Source organism: Hyperolius riggenbachi, chromosome 2 (genome assembly GCF_040937935.1).
Source record: "Hyperolius riggenbachi isolate aHypRig1 chromosome 2, aHypRig1.pri, whole genome shotgun sequence".
Taxonomy (NCBI): Eukaryota; Metazoa; Chordata; class Amphibia; order Anura; family Hyperoliidae; genus Hyperolius; species Hyperolius riggenbachi.
The window spans coordinates 48420821-48443747 of record NC_090647.1 but is presented as its reverse complement, the minus strand read 5'-3'; the positions used below and the strand labels follow the sequence as shown (position 1 = coordinate 48443747).

The window sequence follows — 22927 nt, the reverse complement described above, 5'->3', positions numbered from 1 at the left end:
TTAGCCAACTAGATATAAGACTTCTCTAATGTCATTTGAAGCATATATTTACACTTCTAACATTGCCAACTGCATGACACATGGTTAGATTGACTTGTAATAAATTACTGAGCAAATAAAGGAGAGAAAGTTCTGTACTCCCTTTTTTTTACTTGAAATCTGCTTTAAAAACATCATTATAAAAGAAGTCTTAAAATTATACTAGGATTTTTTTCTTATATTATCTTACCTCTTCTGCTTGGGATTGGATCTTCTTCTTCAAGCACTTTTTCTATTGGTTGATTTGTCTTAGGCTCCTCCCCACCGTCCCCTTCTACAGTTTCCTCCAGGATAGTCTCCATGGCAGTTGGCTTGTCTGAAGTTTTTCCTTCAATCCTTTAAGTGAAATTCAACTCTCACTAGAAACTTGCTATACATGTGTTTTAGAACTGCGCAGATGAGTTTGTAATGTGAGGTTATTGAAAATTCCCTTTCTATATCAATTTGCGGACACGGATTTGATTTCTAAAAACTGACAGTCAGCCCTTTTTGCATTATTTTTCTAGTCTGAAAACTGTACACTAGCTTTCAAAACAGATAGCCCAGGTATGTTCCACTTCCTGTACACAACAGGAACAACTGTTACTTTTTTTCCTCACCTGGACAAAGTGAGTGTCAACTGAGTGACTGTCAACTCAACAGCTCTGCCACTCCCAGTCTTGGCAGAGCCTGTTACAATCTGTGCGAAGTAGCTTAACATTTTAATTCAAATATATCAAAATATATACATATAAAACATAAGGAATGTAAAATCATATAAATAAAACATAAGGGATTTAAAATAATATATGTAATTAATACTAACTATGTAGAACTGTACTGAAGGGATTTCTAATTTCCCACTAAAGGGGGAATTGCAATTTACTGTCAAAAAATTAAAATGTCAAAAAATTCAAGTGTACCCGAGCCGTACACTATTTTTAGCACCAGAAGGACATTGCCATGCCAGCAGAAATAGCAGGAATAGCATATATAATATTTACAAAAAGTTTACTTTACACGCTTAACATCAAGATGGCGCCGTAACAGGACGCCGCAGCCACAGAGCTCCGGTCCTTACCCTCCTTTCTCCCCCTGACATCCTTTACCTGCTCTTTCTTTCCCTCTGGGGGAATGGTGAAGTGGCGGGGGTCACTGCTGCTGCTCGCTGGCAGCCCCATCACCGCTGCTGATCGCCGGCAGCTCCATCACCGGCACACAGCCTGGGGGGGGGGGCCTTGTCGGGGAGACTGTCCGCGGGAACACGTGGAGACGCGCAGGCCTGGTGGCGGGTGGCCAGCTGATCATGCAGCTGATCGCGCCCACGTGCTCTGGGTTTCCGGAACTGGCCTCCGCTCTCTCGCCGCTGCAGGGAAGACCGGGGCATGCTGCCCGATGCGGCCTGCTGGACCTGGCCAAGGAGGATCCGGATTTCTCTCCGCCCGAGCTGCAGCCATCTCTGGATCTCTCCCCAATGCTGCCCAGTTTGCAGCCAGCTCCGGATCGCCATCGCTGCCGACAGCCTTCTCATGCAGCAGTGGCCTGGATCCACTCTGCATGCACCATCAACCCAGCGCTCTGGGCTGCCTGGATCCACACCACCACCGCGTCAATGAAGGGCCTGAGGCTGCCCCATCGCAGCCACAGAGGAGGTGATGCTGCCCCTCTCCCAGTGGAGCCGGCTGCTGCATATGGGCATCAGTGTCCTGCCACCACCGAGGTAAACCTCCTGGCCTGCCCACCACTGCTGCCCCCGGCCCCACCACCACTGCCCAGCCGGGGTGGCCCCCTGGCCCCACGTCTACCACCACTGCGGCCAAGCAAATGTGCCTCCTGGCCCCACGTCCACCACCACTGCGGCCCAGCAAATGTGCCCCCTGGCCCCACGTCCAACACCACTGCGGCCCAGCAAAGGTGCCCCCTGGCCCCACAGGGCCCCCACTGTGTCTGCACCCTCATTACCAGCCGTGCGGACTTGTAATCAGGAGCGCTACTCCTCGGGCAACCTGGTCCGAGTGAACTCTGCTGTCCGCCTCCATCATGATGCCCCTCAGCTTTCACAGCCTTCTCTCTACTCTCGTGGACAATTGGTAGCACCTGTCTTGTTGGGAGCGTGTCGCTGTGTAGCGTCCACTGCCGGAAATGGCAGTGCTCATATCAGCTCTCAGGCTGCTCCTCCAGTCCCACTCTTTTCTTTTCCTGCTATCAGTGTATGTTCTTGCTATGTTTGTATTATGTTACGCACGTGTATGCTGTAATGCTCTGTTTTGCTTTTTATTGTTGTTTTTTTTTATTGTTTATATGTATGTACCATGCTTAACTGTATGCGATGCTGTACTCTGCTTATTTCTACGCACAAGCTGTAATGTTGTTCTATGTGTGCTTGTCCCATGTATATGTATGCTTAACCGTATGCTATTCCTGTTTTCTTTTCATCGACGACCCTGTATGCGCCAAAACCAATTCCGGGTACAATCCACCGTTGTACTTGGCGATAATAAATTCTGATTCTGAATTACCTCGGGAATAGCAGAGCGCTGCAGGAACGTGGGCGGAGCAATGGGTCTTCTCCAGTAGACATCACAGAGTCAGCTGTCCCCGGCCTCTAACAGAGAAACACAACACACACTGACTTGTTAAAATGGACTAATCTTTATATTTATTGCATTTATAAAGCGCCAACATAACACGCAGCGCTGAATATTTGTGAGTTATCAGTGGCTAAAGCTGTGTACACAAATACAACTATTGTCATCCTCAGGGATTGGAACTCGATACCTCATGCAACAGTTTGGAGCAGAGTGCTGTATAGATGTGCTGCTATCCTATAAGCGAGCGGTGAATTTTGTTGCTATGGAAGGCCAACAGGCAGTATGCACGACGGAGCATCCATGCCGCCATACACACAATAGATTCTCAGCAGAGATGACCCCGAACTGTGCACTTTAGCCTGGGAACCCTCTAACGTGAGTGTAAGCGATTCATGCTTCTACATCAAGGTTGAGCACCCAACCACCCACGGCAAGGTGTGCTAATCCTAAACACTATATAACGTGAGTATGAGGCTTGACTGCTTACCACTGGCGCCTTTCAACCAGGGCAGGACACTGTACACAATGATATTCGGGGTTCTCCACGTTCGGGTGGGTGTCCTGCGGGTACTCTGACTTCCTCCCAAATTCCCAAAACATGTTTGCAAGTTAGTTAGCAAATCACCCTAAACCCAACTCCTTACCCTCAGCATTGTCCCAAAACCTGCTGGGGGTATTACATCATCAGCCTCTTTAAGAAATAGTTAAGGTGGCCACACATCTCGCGACTCGATGGCTGATCGACCATCCGATTTGATAATTATTATTGAGGCGTCGCCAAACACATGCCCGACTGACGATGCAACCAATTTTGTGCCAAAATTGGTTGCATGTATTGTTCGGACATTGCAAGATGTTGGGCCGACGTGGTCAAGTGGGTGTGTGGCAGTAACAGCAAGCGATATCGGGGCGAGTAATTTGATCAGAGAGATCTGTCTCTTGGTCGAGTTTGCCCCTCATCGCTAGATGTATGATTACCTATGATTTTGTGCAAATTACTGTACTTATAATAAGGCCACAACCTGTTTGATACAACACCGTTCAACAGCTGGATATAAGTAGTAAGCATTGTGCTGCTTTGAGGTATGGCCACAAATCTCTGGAAGCAACTGCAAGGATGTAAAGGTTTGATGGACAAAACATCTCTCCACGTAAACAAAAAATGTAATGGATCTTTTACAAATTTGAAGCTATACAAGACCATCAGACCTGTAGGGGTCATCCATATGATGTAAATGATGTGAACAACTATTGGGATAGAGAGATTTGAGGATGTTATTTCTCATCTAGATGCTGAAAATGGACTGGAAATCAATGATGTAACTTACTTCCAGATCCAAGATATTTACAATTTACTGTAAAGCTACATACACATGCTAGATAAAACTCGACTGGGGTTGCCAATAAAGACAACCTCAGGCTACAATCTAGTGTGTGATCAGGAGCAACCACCAAGCACATTGTTCTACCACTCACCCCGCCCACCAGAAGCTGCACGTCGTCCCTACACTTCCTTCCATAGCAAAAGACTCGCCTCAAACTGCCACATGAAGTATCCTGATCCCTGTCCTCCTAAGTGTACAAGGCTTAACTCTGGATTCAAAACACCTCAGAGCCCTAGGCTTGCAAGGTGAACTCCAAGTCCAAGTTTTCTTGCAAAACAGGCACCATAATTAGATCCTTCACCTTAAACACAAGGCCAAGAGTCTACCTACTACCGAGTCTACCTGGCCTCCTCCGGTGTCCTCCATCGCCGCGAGTGCCTGCACCACGTGACACTGGCATATGTTGTGAAGCCACAAAATGTGCTGTATCACGTGGTATAGGTACTCATGGTACGAGTTGAGCTGATTACAACCTAATGGCGCAAAAGCGAGCCTCCATCAAACTTCATGCTTCCAGTATAAAATGAGGACAGGTACTCCAACACTATGGAACTCCCTACCTCCACCCATTAGGGCAGCCCCCTCCTTCAACATCTTCAAGAAGGCCCTCAAAACTCACCTTTTCACTCTAGGCTACTACCCCTCACAAGTGCTCATACCACAGCTGAACTCTGATCCACTACCTTTCGTGTCCTTACCTCTCCTTCTAGATTGTAAGCCTTTGGGCAGGATCCTACTCCTTTTGTGTCCTACCTGATCATGCACCTCCATTACTGTGAACCCATGCTATGCATCTGAGTGAACCTAACTTGCCTAATCTCCATGCTCCCCTCCAGTGACTAAGCATTACCTTGTACTCATACTGTGCTGTGTGATCTGCTCTTTCTTGCATTCATGTATTGTCATATTGCTGTATGTCACCCCTAAATATTGTCTGTAACCTAAACTAATGTCCAGTGCTGCGTAATATGTTGGCGCTTTATAAATACAATAAATAAATAAATAAGTAGGGGTTGAAAAAGCCCATATTACAGGGTGAAACCATCGTCGACCCTCCTCCGCACCTTCTCTACTATGATCTGCCTGTGCTGATAAGTAAATTGGTTTTAATTGCTGTATTGCCTTTTGAACATGTACTGATTAAAGTTTACTGAAAAGTGTGGTATTAGAAGACGGCATGTTGCTCCTGGAGTATTTCTCTACTTGAACGTATTCATTTCTCGTCCGTATGTTGCACCGTAGTGTGATCTATGGAATTGCGAGTTGTTGTTACCCTTAGTTTTGGCATTCGGGCATAATTGGTGCGCACTTACTCTTTATTCGTCATTTGCCTGCTTTGTACTCATGGGCCCGTACGCAATTAGTTTTTTTCACCTGAGTTATCTCCTAGGAGATAATTTTTATCTTTTCTTTAAACTATATTTTCAGCAATTTACAATTGAAAAAGTACCCAAAAGTTGGTGAAAATGTACTATCAAATGTATTTTGAGTATTTTCTTGCTTGCTGGTGGTGTAAAAGGTATTTTATGACAAGTTGTGAAAATATCACCTTGGAAAAAACTCAGGAGAAAAAGTGAATTACATGTGGGCCACGGTGAGGCCAGGAGTCACAACCACAGAGCACAGTGGGGGAGACACGTATACGCTTGTGGGGCGGCCCGGCAGGCAGTTGTGCTAGGACAATTTCCAATAGATCTGAAATTGAAAATCGCTGTGCAGTGTGTGGCTAGGCAATAGATCCCTGTCTGATAAGATTCTACCTACCTAAGTTGCCTGGTAGATGATTTGGCTCTACAGCTAAGGTGCAGACTTGTGTACAGGAAGTGACTTACATTAGACAGAGACTTCACCAGAGAGCCAGTTCCATCCATGCTGTTTAGAAAGTCTTTATAAAACTTCATCTTCACTTTCTGATCTCGGATGATGAGACTTCCAATGCCCCTGAAGCTGAATTCAACGCTCTGTTTGGTGGCGACAGAGCGAGAGAAAGCACTGAGGGTCTCCTTCACACAGCCCTCTATGGTGTCTCTGTTGAAGGGGCAGGAAAACGACAGGGCGATGAAGTTCAGGGGAACAACCGGGATATCACCTGAGAAAGCAAGAATAGGAGACCCATGTCTATGAACGTTCTCTGTTACTCAGCTTGCAGTACATATGTCAGGAACATTAACCTACCTTTCTCCTGCTGGTGGCAGTTTTCCTTTGGACTGTGGTGGACTTCATATGGACCGTGGTGGCCCTCTCCAGCCTTTGGACTAAGCCCGTTAGGCTTCCTTATGTCAGAGATATTACCACTTTTCCCCTGCTGGTGGCAGTATTCCTATGGAATGTGGTGGATGTCTGCTGCTCACCAGCAGGAAGTCCATCCAGTCTTATGCCGGGCATACACGGTGCAATCCTGCGCCAGAATCGAGCCGCTGGCTCGATGCCAGCGCATCCCCGCTCGTCCCCGCGGGCAGTTCCTTATCAGCCGCTCGATTTTTCCATTGTCCGCCCGCGATCGCGGAGTCGATCCACTGCGGTGATCGGACAGGTTGAATATTATTAATCGAACCATCAGCGGCTCGATTGGTAACAACTATCGCGCCGTGTATGCCCAGCATTATGCTGGGAATACACCATACAATTTTCTGTTACATTCTTCTGTTAGATTTTCTGTTATGCTGGGGATACACGGTACGTTTCTGTACCGTGTATCGAGCAGCTGATGCCGGGAGCTGATAATATTCAGCAGGTACGATGACCCTGCTTGATTCCCGCCCGCTCGATCCCCACTTGCGGACAATGGCGGGGAATCGAGCGGCTGATAAGGAGCGCCGGCGGGAACGAGTGGGGATCGATCCACACGCATGCGCGGACAAGTGGGGACACGCTGGCTCGATACCGGCGCATTATCGTGCCGTGTATGCCCAGCATTAGAATGCATAATTAGATTATTTTCTGTAGAGAATGGTCATTATCTCTGGCGCATCGTCTTCTGGTTATCTCCTGCTGAGTAGAATAACGCCTAATTGCTTGGCCGATAGATGGTAAGATAGATAAATTTCCAACATGTTGAACTTTATCTATCTGACAGGTAAATCTAAAGCCCCATCTACACCATACGATTCTTTGTACAATTCGATTACGATTCTATTTACGATTCGATTAAATCTGACATGTCCGATCGGGATTCGATTCAATGCAATTCGATTTGCCATTGTTTTGCAATTGCAAATCGAACTGAATCGAATCTCGATCGGACATGTTGGATTTAATCGAATCGTAAATAGAATCGTAATTGAATCGTACAAAGAATCGTATGGTGTAGATGGGGCTTTACAGAGAAAATTGTATGGTGTAATCCCAGCATTAGACACCATCTGCAGGTGATACGAACCATAGCAGGCTTAGTCCAAAGGCTGGAGTGGGCCTCAAGGCCACCTACTGGTGGGCAGTGGAAGTCCACCACAGTCCCAAGGAATACTGCCACCAGCATAGTAAAGGTAGTAATGTTCCCGACAACATACCCATCTAGCGTATGTACAGGCCTCTACTAACAAAGGTGTAGAGAACACTGATAACAAGACTGAGTGATTGTCTTATGCAACCAATTAGATTTCAGCAGGTAAATAAAATACAGATTCTCAAGTGTTGCTCTACAGCATTGCTCTCCTTTAGTAAGGGTTTCCTGGACCTGCACTGATCAATCAGACCCAAAATTTCTACACATGTACAAACTATCTCCTGCTTGGTCCCATTAGAGCTGATATTTCCGTTTTCGGAAGATGCTGTTCTTTTATTATTTCTTTTACGATTTGAGTTCCCAGTTCCCCACACTCCTTTTTCTCTGTCTACTAGAGAAGTTTAACGAGATGCAAATAATTTTGGCTTGCATGCAAATTTGCATTTTAAATGGCTTATTCCAAACTGCACACAATTTGCACTAACTTTGCTTGGAAGCCAGAATAATTTCTGTTTCATAGATCATCTCAACTGTCCACACAGTTTATGCTATGAAGAGATTACTGTGTACGGCAAGGAGAGCTGGGAAAAAAAGTAGTGGGGGTTCAACCATCGCCGTCCCTGACAGATAAGGTCAGCAAATTGAGTGATCCCTCTGCCTGACAACAACTCCAATATTAGTTTAATGAATATGAATCCTTTGTTTTCCCCAGTTTTATGTTCCTTACCAGTGGTGAATATTTTATTATATTTCAGAGCGTGAATCTGAACAAATTTCTCTGAAAGAAGGAAAACCGGGCGCTGAACTAGGATGAACTTGTTGTTGCCGACATCCAACTTGTGTCTCGATAGAGTAAAAGTTCCCAATCCGGGTATCTGCACGCCCTACAAAATAAAAAGAACAGTACAGTACAGTACAAAAAAAACCAGTGCAGTAATTCTTAAAGGATACCCGAAGTGACATGTGACATGATGAGATAGACATATGTATGTACTGTGCCTAGCACACAAATAACTATGCTGTGTTCTTTTTTTTCTTTATCTGCCTGAAAGCGTTAAATATCAGGTAAGTAAGTGGCTGACTCAGTCCTGACTCAGACAGGAAGTGACTACAGTGTGACCCTCACTGATAAGAAATTCCAACTATAAAACACTTTCCTAGAAGAAAATGGCTTCTGAGAGCAGAAAGAGGTAAAAAGGGGGAATTTCTTATTGGTGAGGGTCACACTGTAGTCACTTCCTGTCAGGACTGAGTCAGCCACTTACATACCTGATATTTAACTCTTTCACACAGAGAAAGAAAAAAAGGAACACAGCATAGGTATTTGTGTGCTAGGCACTGCATATACACATGTCTATCTCATCATGTCACATGTCACTTCGGGTATCCTTTAAAGCAGTGGTAGGGAACCTATGGCTCGGGAGCCAGATGTGGCTCTTTTGATGGCTACATCTGGCTCGCAGAGAAATCAGTAGGGGTTGATTCACTAAGCTACACTGCTCAAGCAGCACAGCTTAGTGTGGCAGCGCAAGTAAAAATTTCAAAGCAGGCATGCTACTGCTGTAGCATGCACTACTAACTTACTCGCACTCCCTAATTGTATAAGCTGTTAGTCTGTATTTCTCCAGTCTGGCTCTCGGGAAAATTGCTGATGTTGCTGAAATCCAAGAGAAGCTGAAGACGTATCTGACACTTCCGCTGCCCAGAGGATCAACTGCATACTCATCACCATAGCAACAGGGACCTGAGCCCTCTGCTGCGCATGCACACTGTCCCAGTTTGAAACCTATTGTATGGCTTTTAGGGAGATACATTTTAAAATATGTGGTGTTTATGGCTCTCTCAGCCAAAAAGGTTCCTGACCCCTGTTTTAAAGCAAGTAAAAAACTGTAGCTGCTGTTTGAGAGACTGGACCCCACAGCCAACATATTGATTTGTATGTATAACTGTGATGCATAAACACATCAACTAATTAAGAGAATTGGTCATGAATAAACACTGGAATTGAAAACAATCCCTATTGGCCCTTCTCAATGGTACTATAGTACCTAAAATATAACTTTTATTTACTATTGGATTAAAAAATGAAAAGCGGGCTATATATAAACCACCACCCAAACTTATATCAGGGATGGGCTAACAATAGTATTACAGTGTTATAAAGTCGTCCTGCAAATTTATCGGCATTGAGGGGAAATTTGAGCGACCGCGGCACCCGATAAGCGTAAGATTGGAGAGGGGGTCTTAAGGGTTGAGGGGACCTGAAGAGTTAGGTGTGGGGGAAGGGGTGTCTTAAGGGTTGGGTGTGTGTGGAGCGGATCTTAAAGTTTAGGTGAGGAGGGAGGGGGTTCTTAAAGAGGAGCTGTTAGGTATAGGGTCTCAGAGAAAATAATCACATATATCAGTAGCTAAAGATTGGCTGTACTTACATTACATATGCATTTCACTGTCCACGTTTGGATTTCACAGAATCTTTATATAGTATTTGCAGAGAATGATGCTCCTGACAGCTCATGGCAGGTTCCATGTTTGTCTGTCTCCTATGAAGCCAAATGTGTCGTCATGTCCTGCCTGCTTCCTGATGATTAGACTCACACAAAAGATCGGTAATGTAAAACACTACTGTGCAGTGAATATTAATTAGCCATGTGGCTAGGAACAATAGCGGGTTCCTGCAGTGTACTCTGCCCGGAGATTTTTCAGTGCTGTGAGCTGCTGCTGTTGGAACACGAGCCCTGTAACTTATCACTAACAGCCGAGGGGAGGGCCCCAGAATGCTTTGCTGTATGGTATGCGGCTCTCGGCATCTTAAAGGGAACCAGAGATGAACGTTTCACACAAAATAAACATATCAGTTGATAGCTTGTAAAGAATAAATGCTCTACTTGATAATTTTGCCGCTCTGGTGTGCCTTTTTTAGTGTTTTTTATCCATTATTGCTCCAGGAAAAATCAAATATGGCCGCCGGCTCATATCCATTCTCCTTCCGGGTTATTATGAGTTGTTCTGGATGTGCTGTCTAGGCTATATGAGACTATGCTGCTATCTAGGCTAAATGCAGCCTTTCATCTATGTGCTTTCATTTTGGTATGATATCTGCCTGTAGGAAGTGTCTCTCATAGGAATGAAACTGCCGTTATTATCAGTATCTAGTGCACACAGAGCACACAGGGATCATATTACAGCCACAGAGCTTCTCTCTCAGGAGCAGCAGCCCCATCCCATGTCATCACAGCTCTCAGTATGCAAAGCAGGAAATCTAAGCCAGGAGAGGAGAAGGCTTGGGCTTGAAAAGACTACACAGAAGAGTGACTCAGCTATAATGATTCCAGGTCAAACCTCGACTGAATAGTCGGTGCATTCTTATCACAGTTGCTAATAGACTAATTAAGCAGATAACAATGAAACTAAAAGCAGGGTAGGTGTTTACTGTCATGTTCCCACTGATAAATGTAATAAAATACATGAGGGTGCTTCATCTCTGGTTCTCTTTAAGAGCTTGGGTCTAACATCCTTGCAGTTCAGCACACATCAAAACTAAGAGAGATTTTTAACTTCAGTAGTGCCTTTTTTGCTTCCTTCTAAACTGTTTAACACAGGAGAATAGAGGTTTAAATTAGCTTTTGCAGCCTGACAGTTACTCTTTAAGGGTTAGGTGTGCAGGGAAGAGGTCTTAAAGGGAACCTAAACTGAGAGGGATATGGATGTTTCCTTGTAAACAATACCAGTTGCCTAACAGCCCTGCTGATCTCTTTGGCTAGTAGTGGCTGAATCACACACCTGAAACAAGCATGCAGCTAATCCAGTCTGACTTCAGTCAGAGCACCTGATCTGCATGCTTGTTCCAGGGCTGTGGCTAAAAGTATTACAGACACAGGATCAGCAGGAGAGTCGGGCAACTGGTATTATTTTAACAGGAAAAATACATATCCTTCTCAGTTTAGGTTCCCTTTAAGGCTTAGGCATGGGGGAGGGGTAGGTGTGTGCAGAAGAGGTCTTAAGGGTTAGGCGTGAGGGGTGCAAGGTTAGTTTTAGGTATTAAGAGGGAGGGCTCTGTGTAAGAATAGGTTAGGCTAGATTAGAACATAGTAAAATATCGGTAAAGTTACCAATATTCTACTATAGTGTATAATAGAATATCTGTATAAATTACCGATATTCTATTGCTGTTATATTGTATTTCTACATGCAGCGCTTTCATATGTACGCTCCCATTGTCCCAGTGTTTTTTCCTCTCCACAAGGCCTAGTACCTCACAACATAAACCCTGCCCAGATGTCTAACCATAACCAACCCAAAATGTAAGCTCCTTATGCCTAAAGGTACATACACACGTTGGATTTTCGCAAACGACCCGTCGTTTGGACGTCAAATCGAGCGTGTGTCTGTTGTTCAGCTGATAAGACTGGACTTGAGCGATCCGCAGGTCGTTTGCGAAAATTTGACGTGTGTGCGAGCCATAACTCTTACTTCCCCTCCTAATATTAACTCCTTTCTGATGCAACACCCTAATCTCCCTCCTAATGCTAACCACTTCCTAATAAAATATCCATCCTCACACATATCTCTAACCTTCTAACTCCTTTAAACTCACCTCCGCTACCCTAATCTTTTTCGCACAGTCCCTAAACTCTAGCCAATCCTTACTTTTGTCAACCTCACCTCTGCAGCAAAATCAAACCAATAGGGGCTGATAACAAGTAAACGGGTGCTTTTTTGTTTAATATCCCAGCACTGGCCCCCAAACCATTTAAGCAGTGGATTAGTTTTATGTGTACATTTTAATAGTGTACATTAGCAACCGTAATAAGTGTTGATCTTCCATTACCTTTTGCTGAGACATTTGATGTTCAATGAATTCAGACACAGACGCCCATATAGAGGACACATCTGAAAAGTTGATATAAATATCATTAGATAAGCAGAATCAAATCATTTTTGGCCTTGCACACATGTGACCCTTACACTTAAACCTTTAGCAGCCAATTTATTTAGAGGCTTGCAAGTGTTCCAGGCCAATTTATTTTAGCATGTTTTTTTTTATTTCTTCTTTGTTACATTTCCTGGCTTCTAATTAGTACTGCTGCAATTTGTATTTATGGCCACTTGTCACTAGGGGGCAGTGTGAGACAATAACGCAGGACTTCTGCTTTAAGTTTCTATATTTTCTGTTACCAGAGAGAGATCAAAGCATTCCAAGAATTTACAGCACAAGAAGTCCTGGTAACTGAGGTCAAAAGCAGAGCACTTATCTCAAATGAGATCCCCGGAAAACCTTGGATTGAGAGTAACTTGGTTTAAGAGCGCTTTGCAATATAACCAACATTTTTTGTGAAATTTTGATTTGATATACAAGCAACGTCTTGATATACTGTATAAGCAAAAAAAAGTCACATCATCACAACTGAGCCGATAGTTCTTCTCCCTTTGGCGCTGCAGGATTGTACTTAATTGTACAATCTCGGATCTCTTAATTGTATAAACCCGGATTGTTCCAAGCTTATGGGGCTGGAGGATGCCCCAGGTTTGTATAACACTTTTTCTTTTCAGGAGCTCCGGTACACTTTAACTCCTTGAAGTACGGGTAACGCCCATGGGCGTGACCGCGGCGGCAGCCCCAGGACCGCTTAACGCCAATTGGCGTCAAGTCCTGGGGCTGCAGCTTGAAGGAGATCGCGCGCAGGCTGTGCGTGCATCTCCTGCTTGGGGGGCGGAGTTCCGCCCTGCCTTCAGTCTCCGAGTGGTGATTGCCGCTCGGAAGACTGTTAGGCGGCGAAACCGCCATCTTTTCTGCTAGTACAGCGCTGCGATCAGCAGCAGCGCTGTACTGGGGACAGCCATGTGACACGGCTGTCCCCCTGGGGGACAAGAGAGTGATCGGCTCTCATAGGCTGAAGCCTATGACAGCCGATCGCGTCATTGGCTGGCTGGGGGGAGGGAGGGAGCAGGGGGACAGCACATACAAGCACAGCATATTTTAATTAAAAAAAAAAAGCATAAATATTTATATAAAAAAAAAACACTTTGGGGGACGATCAGACCCCACCAACAGAGAGCTCTGTTGGTGGGGAGAAAAGGTGGGGGAATCACTTGTGTGCTGAGTTGTATGGGCCTGCAGCTATGCAGTTGCAGTGGCCCATTTAGTTAAATTTGCCCTGGTCTTTAGGGGTGTTTACCACTGCAGTCCTCAAGTGGTTAAAACTGCAACTGCAACTGTGACAGAATGATGCAATGTTATTAAAAAAAAACGAAAACTGAAAATAAAAATATGAGGGTCTTTTCTTTGCCACTAACCTTAACCGTACACATACAATTCATTGTATCATAACATTTTTTTCACTTCAGGTTTGCTTTAAGGCATTTCCGAGTTATCATACAGCGGTTATGCACTAAGGTAATAAACATGGAGAAGAACATCAGGGGTAACATCTGTAAGAATACACCAGTACCCAATGGTAAAGTTCCTCTTTAAAGACACTTTTACTTTGTGTATCAAAGAGTTTTCCTTTAACTACTTGAGGACTCAGGGCTTACACCCCCCTAGTGACCAGTCTATTTTTTACAATTAAGGCCACTGCAGCTTTAAGGCCTCGCTGCAGGGCCGTACAACTCAGCGCACAAATGATTCCCCGCCCCCTTTTTCTGCCCACCAACAGATCATTCTTCCCAGGATGTTCATTTATTTTTATATAAATAATTTTTGGGTTTAAAAAAAAAAAAAAACATAAAGCCTAGTTTTTGTTTTAAATCCCCGCCCTCCCTCCCCTCGCAAGCCAATCAGAGTGATCGGCTGTCATAGGCTTTAGCCTATGATAGCGGATCGCTTCCGTGCCTCCAGAAGGGACAGCCATGACACACGGCTGTCCCCAGTACAGCCATAGATCGCAGTGCAGTATGGTGTAAATAGACGGCGTTTTCGCTGTCTAACAGTCTCTAGCGGCGATCACCGATGGGAGACTGATGGCGGAGTAGAGCTCCGCCATTCAAGCGGGAATGCACGCACATCAGCACGCATGATCTCCAGCAAAACACACCCCCAGGACTGCACGCCAATTGGCGTTAGCTGGTCCTGGGGCTGCCGCCGCGCTCAGCCAATTGGCGTTAGCTGGTCCTGGGGCTGCCGCCGCGCTCAGCCAATTGGCGTTAGCTGGTCCTGGGGCTGCCGCTGCGCTCAGCCAATTGGCGTTAGCTGGTCCTGGGGCTGCCGCCGCGCTAAGCCAATTGGCGTTAGCTGGTCCTGGGGCTGCCGCTGCGCTCAGCCAATTGGCGTTAGCTGGTCCTGGGGCTGCCGCCGCGCTCAGCCAATTGGCGTTAGCTGGTCCTGGGGCTGCCGCTGCGCTCAGCCAATTGGCGTTAGCTGGTCCTGAGGCTGCCGCCGCGCTAAGCCAATTGGTGTTAGCTGATCCTGGGGCTGCCGCTGCGCTCAGCCAAATGGCGTTAGCTGATCCTGGGGCTGCCGCTGCGCTCAGCCAATTGGTGTTAGCTGGTCCTGGGGCTGCCGCTGCGCTCAGCCAATTGGCATTAGCTGGTCCTGGGGCTGCCGCTGCGCTCAGCCAATTGGCATTAGCTGGTCCTGGGGCTGCCGCTGCGCTCAGCCAATTGGCGTTAGCTGGTCCTGGGGCTGCCGCCGCGCTCAGCCAATTGGCGTTAGCTGGTCCTGGAGCTGCCGCTGCGCTCAGCCAATTGGCGTTAGCTGGTCCTGGGGCTGCCGCCGCGCTCAGCCAATTGGCGTTAGTTGGTCCTGGGGCTGCCGCTGCGCTCAGCCAATTGTCGTGAGGCGGTCCTTTAGTAGTTAATCACCCAGGGAAATTATGCTAGGTACACACAATACAATTTTCTGTTAGATTTATCTGCCAGATCGATTTTTTCCAACATGTCCGATCTTAATTTCGATCGATTTTCCGATCGATTTCGGTTCACTTCTGTGGAAAATCAATCGACTGTCGATCAAAATTAAGATTGGACATGTTGGAAAAAAATCGATCTGGCAGGTAAATCTAACAGAACATTGTATCGTGTGTACCTAGCATTACAGGAATTTAGCTGTACTGCATATAATAAAGAGGCAGAGGGAAAACATCCGTTGAGAAAATGACAGGTCTACTTTGCTTGTGCTTTTGAGAACAATTCAGTGCTGCTCCAACAATTGCAGCTAATGGACTTAATTAGAGGGTGTAACATTTCTCCCCATTGAATCTTTCACATAGACACGGTCTTCTGATTACCAGGTAACATAATAAAGTGATCCCCACAGCGATACTCATGTTTCCCTCGCATTGAATTGAGCTATGAAGTGTGACACTTTCATTACACAACATGAAGAGAGGCACATGAATGGATAAACCACCAATCACTGATGGCCTGAGGGCTCTTATGCTGGGAATACACGGTTGGTTTTTGCCTTCGTTTTAGCCTTCGATTCGTTCAGTAAACGAATCGAGTGTTGAAAACGTATGTGAAAATAGTCATAATCTCATTATAGTTTCGATTAATAGACCCCAAAAACGAACGACTAGTGATCGAACATGTTTGATATTATCTCTCTTTATCCATCTAATCGAGCCATTGGTAGGCTTGATGGCTGTTCAGATCGATTATATGTTCGTTTATGTTAGTCCGTCCCTGTAAAAAGGGATTTTCGTTTCGTTTCTTTGCAGCCTTCGATTATTGGAAAAACGAAACCATCAGAATCGGAAAAAAAAACGAAACCGTGGGTGGTGATATTAACCGTACGTTTGATTATTTCGGGAACGAAAAGCACAAAAGGCACAATCGAAACGAAGGCTAAAACGAAGGCAAAAATGAAACGTGTATTCCCAGCATTACAGGTTATGAACACTGCAAGGCATGTGGCCGGCTGAAGCATTGCTTCTGGCATCCTAACAGTAGAGGGCAGTGGTGTTGTTAGGATCCTAAGAAAAAGGGCACTTTTGGGCACTCCAGACGGAAAATGGGTGTGGCTATGCACCATAATGTGGGTGTGGTTATGGATGGAAGCAAATTTATATCAACTTAACAGCAGTCAAAGTACGGTAGGCCTGCCCATATGTTGGATGAAGCCCCTCTATTCATTAATACAAAAAAAAAACACACACACACACACACACACAAAATGCAGCATATCACAAAAATCCAGTGTCACTTAAAGTGGAACTGATACCTGTTAAAAAAAATAAGCGTTTCACTTACCTGGCGCTTCTTCCAGCCCCCTGCAGCCACCCTCTTCCCACGCAGCCACTCACCGATGCTTTGGTCCCACGCCACGGCTCACTTTCACATCGCACAGTTTGGGTGCACTGCAACTGCACAGCCCTGGCCGCGCCCCTCCTCGTTCACGCTCCCGTAGCTGGACACGTACTGAGCAGGGCGCTCCTGGCTACAGGAACACGTACTAAGATGCGCGTGGCCAGGGCGCAGTGGAGGTCGACTTAGAAGTTGGCTTCCAGTACGAGAAAAAAAGTGAGCCACACCCCCTTTTGCCTAATGTCACATTTCCTCAAATGGCCAATGGTCTTATATAGCAAAATTCTCCACCAGTTAATTGGAAGGAACCAACATTATTATGTAAACTTAAAGTAACATATACTTAATGGTACATTAAGGGTCCTTTTATACTATATCAGTTGCTGACAGTTTTAACTGAAAGGACAACTGATGTGCAAGGTAATGTCCAAGTTTCCATATGGCCTCTTTCACACTGTTTGCCCAAAAACTGAATCTTAGTACAAGACAAATATTGGGGAACATATAAACATGAAAAGTTCAAGAAACTGTACAGTCATGACATCCAGTAATACAAGTACAAATACATACATAGTTAAAGAGACACTGAAGCGAAAAAAAATGATGATATTATGATTTGTATCTGTAGCACAGCTAAGAAATAAAACATTAAGATCAGATACATCAGTGTAATTGTTTCCAGTACAGGAAGAGTTGAGAAACTCCAGTTGTTATCTCTATGCAAACAATCCATTAAGCTCTCCGACTAAGTTAAGCTAAGTACTCACGGGGGGACAATTGTAGCCGTCGCTGCACACGGGAGCGTGTGCGCGACAGTTCGGAGACAGTTCGGCGACAGCTCGTCGCCAAGTCCCTCTGCATACACACGGCAGCAGAGGGATTAGCGATGCGGCGGAAGCTGTCGCCGAGGTTCCTCCCCCCCGCCGGATGCTCCGTGTACTGTGTGTGGGTAGCTGTCGCTAGCCCGCATACACATGCGGGGCTAGCGACAGTTCCGGCGAGGTTGCGGCGACGGCTGTAGCTGGCGATTGAACATGTCAATCGCCTGGCGACAGCTCCGACGGGCGACGGTTCGGGGCGCGCGCGTCATACACACGGGCGAACCGTCGCCGCAACACGCGCGTGCCACGTGGTTGCGGCGACGGCCGTACCCCGTGTGTATGAGCCTTTAGTCATGGAGAGGGCTGTTATCTGACTTTTATTATCTCAACTGTAAGTGAACTGTTTACTTTTTCTCTGCTAGAGGAGAGGTCATTACTTCACAGACTGCTCTGAAAGAATCATTTTGAATGCTGAGTGTTGTGTAATCTTCACATATTATAGAATAATGCAATGTTAGAAAAAACACTATTCACACTATGGGTCTAAGTATAAAGTCAAAGTGCTTCCCTTAGAGTCTGAGACTCAAAATATACATACTACTCACTTATGAAAAGGGAAGAGAAACAAATGTATAAAAATATATATCATTTATTATAAATCACCATATATATAAAAAGATTTTTTCTTATAATATAGATTCCATTAAAAACCAGAGCCCAATCTCCTAGTGACCGGGGGGTAGAGACTTGACCAATGCAAACCATATGACAATAGATGTTCCAAAAACATTTTAGCTGGAGCTCTCAGCATAAAAGTTCAGTTCCATGTGAGTCAAGATACTTTTCACAGTTCCCAAGGTAGTTATTAAACACAGTGAATGGAAGATCCTGAGTATTAAATAATTCCGTAAATATTGCAGGTAGGACAACCACTTCCGTGATTATTGCAAATAGGACAACCACTTGTTGAAATTGTAATATAAGGATGCTCGCATCAACTTCCACCCGAGTAAAGAGATTTCTAGTAGATGTAACATTCATGTAACATTACCTGATGAATGTTACATCTACTAGAAATCTCTTTACTCGGGTGGAAGTTGATGCGAGCATCCTTATATTACAATTTCAACAAGTGGTTGTCCTACCTGCAATATTTACGGAATTATTTAATACTCAGAATCTTCCATTCACTGTGTTTAATAACTACCTTGGGAACTGTGAAAAGTATCTTGACTCACATGGAACTGAACTTTTATGCTGAGAGCTCCAGCTAAAATGTTTTTTGGAACATCTATTGTCATATGGTTTGCATTGGTCAAGTCTCTACCCCCCGGTCACTAGGAGATTGGGCTCTGGTTTTTAATGGAATCTATATTATAAGAAAAAATCTTTTTATATATATGGTGATTTATAATAAATGATATATATTTTTATACATTTGTTTCTCTTCCCTTTTCATAAGTGAGTAGTTAGAAAAAACACTATATACCTGAAAATAAAAGTATGAGAATATTTTATTTGCTGCTAATCTTCTAGAAATTATTCATAGTACACAACCAATTCATTATATCATATTTTTTTTTCTGCTTCAGTGTCTCTTTAATGTGTGGATTGAGATATCACTAGTATTGGTAAATGTTCATATGGTAAATTACAGCAAAGTAAGAAACAAAAGGAGGAGGTTATGTATAAACAGTGTTGTGTTGAAGTGACGGTAATCTCCTGGTAACAAGATATTGGAGACACTGAATGGGAACCCAGTTAACAAAAGACTCACGTCAGACTGAGAGAACACAACAGTAAACATCAATCAACAGCAACAACTGAGCTGATTCCATCCTGTATAACTGTCCTATAGCTATTGCTTATCTTATCATTAGGTTGCTAATAAAGATAGGCAAACATTACGTGACGTATTTCCCCAATCAAAAATCCATCAGGAAATATTGATGGTTACCACCTTGCACAACTCGGTATTGAGCAAATTTCAACCTATGGCTGAATGAAAATGGATTGCGCCACTGCCTCTAGCTGCTCAATGCAGCAGAAAGCTATGGGAGTACCAATCGTTGAGCACGTTAAATACAGCGCCGGAGATTTGGGCGCAGCAGGTGTCACCATAGACCGTAATTGGAATTACAGCTATATCGGCACGCAGTGAGTAACTTCGGTGCCGTCAGAAGACGGAGCTGAAGTTACTTTTAAAACACTGCAATTCGGCCGCCAGCAATAGCTGGAAGCATAATTACATCATTCCCGACCATCCACGTGGACCTGGAGGGGGAATGGTAATTAACGCTGCCAGGACTTGTGCAGCAGCAGGATCAGCCATATACCGGCTGCATCCTGCACCCAAGTCTCCCGGCGGAGATTTCTCTCGTACGCCTAAGGCTCCCTGCACACTGCAAATCCGTTTTGCGATTCCGATTTTCAATTTCCGATTTTACCTGAATACATTCAACAGAAAAACGGATCACAAAATGCAGCATGCAGTAAAGATTAAGGATCGCAATCGGATGTAAAAAACGATTAAAAAGCATAATCGGAATCGCATGCAGTGTGCAAGGAGCCTACTAGTTGTCTGTTATCATCCACATCCTCTCCTTCCTACCCTCATCTGCACTCCAGTCAATGTTCCTCAAGAAATGATACAGTAGATGTTCTGTAAACAGTCATCTATGTCTATGTTGTATGAACTTGTAAAATCAATCAACTCTTTGCACACTCTCATGCAAATACTCACTGCAGACCAACCATCCAGGAACCACTACTATCCCTGTGGCTAAGTTAACAGAGGTGTTAGTAAGCAAAAGAAAATGCATTATTTTGTGTAGTCACATATGGCAAACTGAGTTTGTATGTAGAGATGGGCAAATCTGTTCTGAAGTGAACAGTCCCTGGGGAATGACCTCGGGGTCACTTCTGCATTCGCCAGTTTCTGCATTACTACGCAGACGCTTTTCCGGCAGCCGCGCATCCTCGATCGCGCACTTGCAGCTGCGAGCGCTCTGTGCATGACGTCACGCAGAGCGCTCCTGGCTGCGGGCGCACGATCGAGGACACGTGGCCACGATGAAAGAGTTTGAGCAGTAATGCAGAAAGTGGCGAATACGGAAGTGACTCCGAGGTCATTCCCCAGGGACTGTTCACTTCAGAACAGCTCTGCCCATCTCTATTTGTATGTGTCCTAACTCTGGCCCTATAACATGCATAACGCAACATGCAAGCATACTGTACAGTGCGTCAACCTATCAAAAAATTAGGATCACATATCCTAACATCCTCTCTTGGGACATGAATGTCCTCTCAACGGACAGATAGTGCTTCAAACTAGCCTCAAATAGCACTACAATATACATCCATATGCACCATATAGTAGTATGACCTGTTAAAATGCTGACAATAGTTATAGGACAGAGAGATCATTGTCAGCATTTATACAGCTCACATTGTTGTGTGCATGGTACGTATAGTTGTATCGCCCTTTGAGGTTAGTCTGAAGTACTATCTATCCAATGAGAGGACATTCATGTCCCAAGAGAGGATGTTAGGATTTGTGCTTCTGATCTTTGAGATTGGATGGTTGGTCTGCAGTGAGTATTTGCATGAGTGTGTGCAAAGGGTTCATTAAATTTGCTGTTTGGCCACACCCCTTTAGCACCTCACTTGAGGAGATGAACCTAGATTCTGTGTCTTTCATGTACTTACCATCATCTGTGAGCTTGGGCAGTGTTGGAAAGCCACTCCTAACGGTATCCTGAAAAAAATCCAGCATTTTCCAGGCCTGCAAGAAAGAGCGCAAAGTGGGTATGTCTTTTTTATTGTTTCTATATAGGAAAGTATCTATGATTAGCACATCGATGATTAGTAACAAGCAGGACCTCATATCATAAAGCAGGACCCTATTCTCATCATGAAGCTATATTGTCTCTATTGTTCTAAGTATTGTTGTGATGTTTATTATTTGACATTGGCTATCATTCATAAACGTGTTGTCGGTAAAGAGAATCTGTGCGGGAAAACACAACTGTCGGTGTTTTAGACTTCTGGGTGGGCATTCATAAAAATGTATCCAGTTGCGGTAGCACTGCAGAGATTCCCCAAACTAGGCTGTCGGTAGGCTTGCGGAAGCACAGGAAGTTGCGGAGTTGATACATTTCTCCGTGTTCCGCTCTGCTGCAGCTGCCTGGGAGGTCTGTCTCTACATTAACTTAGCATTGTTATCGCCACATCAGAGGGAGCGGAATTTCCCGTCCTCATACTGCTTGTGTAATTCTTTATGAATTGACATTTTGTTACATTTGTTACGATAATCACCGCACAAGGCGGTGATTTATCACTCTGCTCGGTAATGTCAGCTTTTCATGCGGAAAGAGCCTTTATGAATGCTGACTTTGCTAAGTGGTCGGTAAAGTCAGCTGTTTTAAGCATTTCCGCATGCGGAAATGCTTTATGAATGATAGCCATAGTATTTATCAGGGATGTGGAGTCGGTCCAAAAATCCACCGACTCCGACTCCTCAGTTTAGGATTCCACCGACTCCGACTCCACGACTCCGACTCCTCTAATTTGCATATTACAATTTTGTTGATTAAAAGTATGTAACATGAAATTCGTCTCTTAACTGCCAACGCTTAGGAATTTTAAAAGACAACTGAAGTGATAAGGATATGTAGACTACTATATTTATTCCCTTTAGACTAAAACTAGTCCTTGGTAAGAGTACTTGTAAAAGGTACAACCGGAACAAAGAACATCTATCAAGTGTGGGTACATGTAAGAATGATGTGCAGGTACTCTACAGGGGAATGAGGAGATTGTAAACAGACAACACCTCTGTGTTCAATGTGCACAGCATTCTCAGTGGATTCCCTGCAGCTCTGTGGGGAGTGCATATGTAGAGTATAGTACTACTGTGTAACAAAGTAAACCTGAGACAGATGAAATTAAAGTTTTATACATACCTGGGGCTTCCTCCAGCCGCCTTCAGGATAATCAGTCCCTCGTTGTCCTCCTCCACCACCTGGATCTTCTGCTATGAGTCCAGGAACTTGAGTCAGTCAAGCGTAGTGCGCATGCACACACTCCGCCGCCAGGAGCATACTACACCTGTGCAGCACTATTGCGCAGGTGCAGAATGTTCCTGGCTGTGGGAGCGGGGTGCGGCCGGACAGCGCTGACTGGCTGAATTACCAGGACTCATAGCAGAAGATCCGGGTGGTGGAGGACAGTGAGGGACTGATTAGCCTGAAGGGGGCTGGAGGAAGCCCCAGGTATGTATAAAACTTTACTTTTCATCCGTCTCAGTTACCCTTTAATTTGTAGTCACCAAACCAAATTTTAATAACATATCAAATTATTTTATTTCATCAGCAAAGGGAGTGCATACATTTGCATAAATCAGCATCAATGCAGAATTATTTC

At 44.7% G+C, this 22927-nt stretch overlaps 1 protein-coding gene across 3 annotated transcripts in view; it reads right to left on the bottom strand.

Annotated features, from left to right (window-relative positions):
- The window catches only part of CCDC81 (coiled-coil domain containing 81), a 73129-nt gene that overhangs the window by 29829 nt on the left and 20373 nt on the right, over positions 1–22927 (bottom strand). For all 3 annotated transcript variants that reach the window (XM_068266769.1, XM_068266770.1, XM_068266771.1), the window contains exons 2-7: positions 21212–21287; positions 12268–12329; positions 8167–8323; positions 5827–6083; positions 2538–2623; positions 230–375 (exon numbers count right to left, since the gene is read on the bottom strand). In XM_068266769.1, the coding sequence (XP_068122870.1) occupies positions 230–375; positions 2538–2623; positions 5827–6083; positions 8167–8323; positions 12268–12329; positions 21212–21287 (784 nt within the window). The remainder of the gene's footprint in view (positions 1–229; positions 376–2537; positions 2624–5826; positions 6084–8166; positions 8324–12267; positions 12330–21211; positions 21288–22927) is intronic.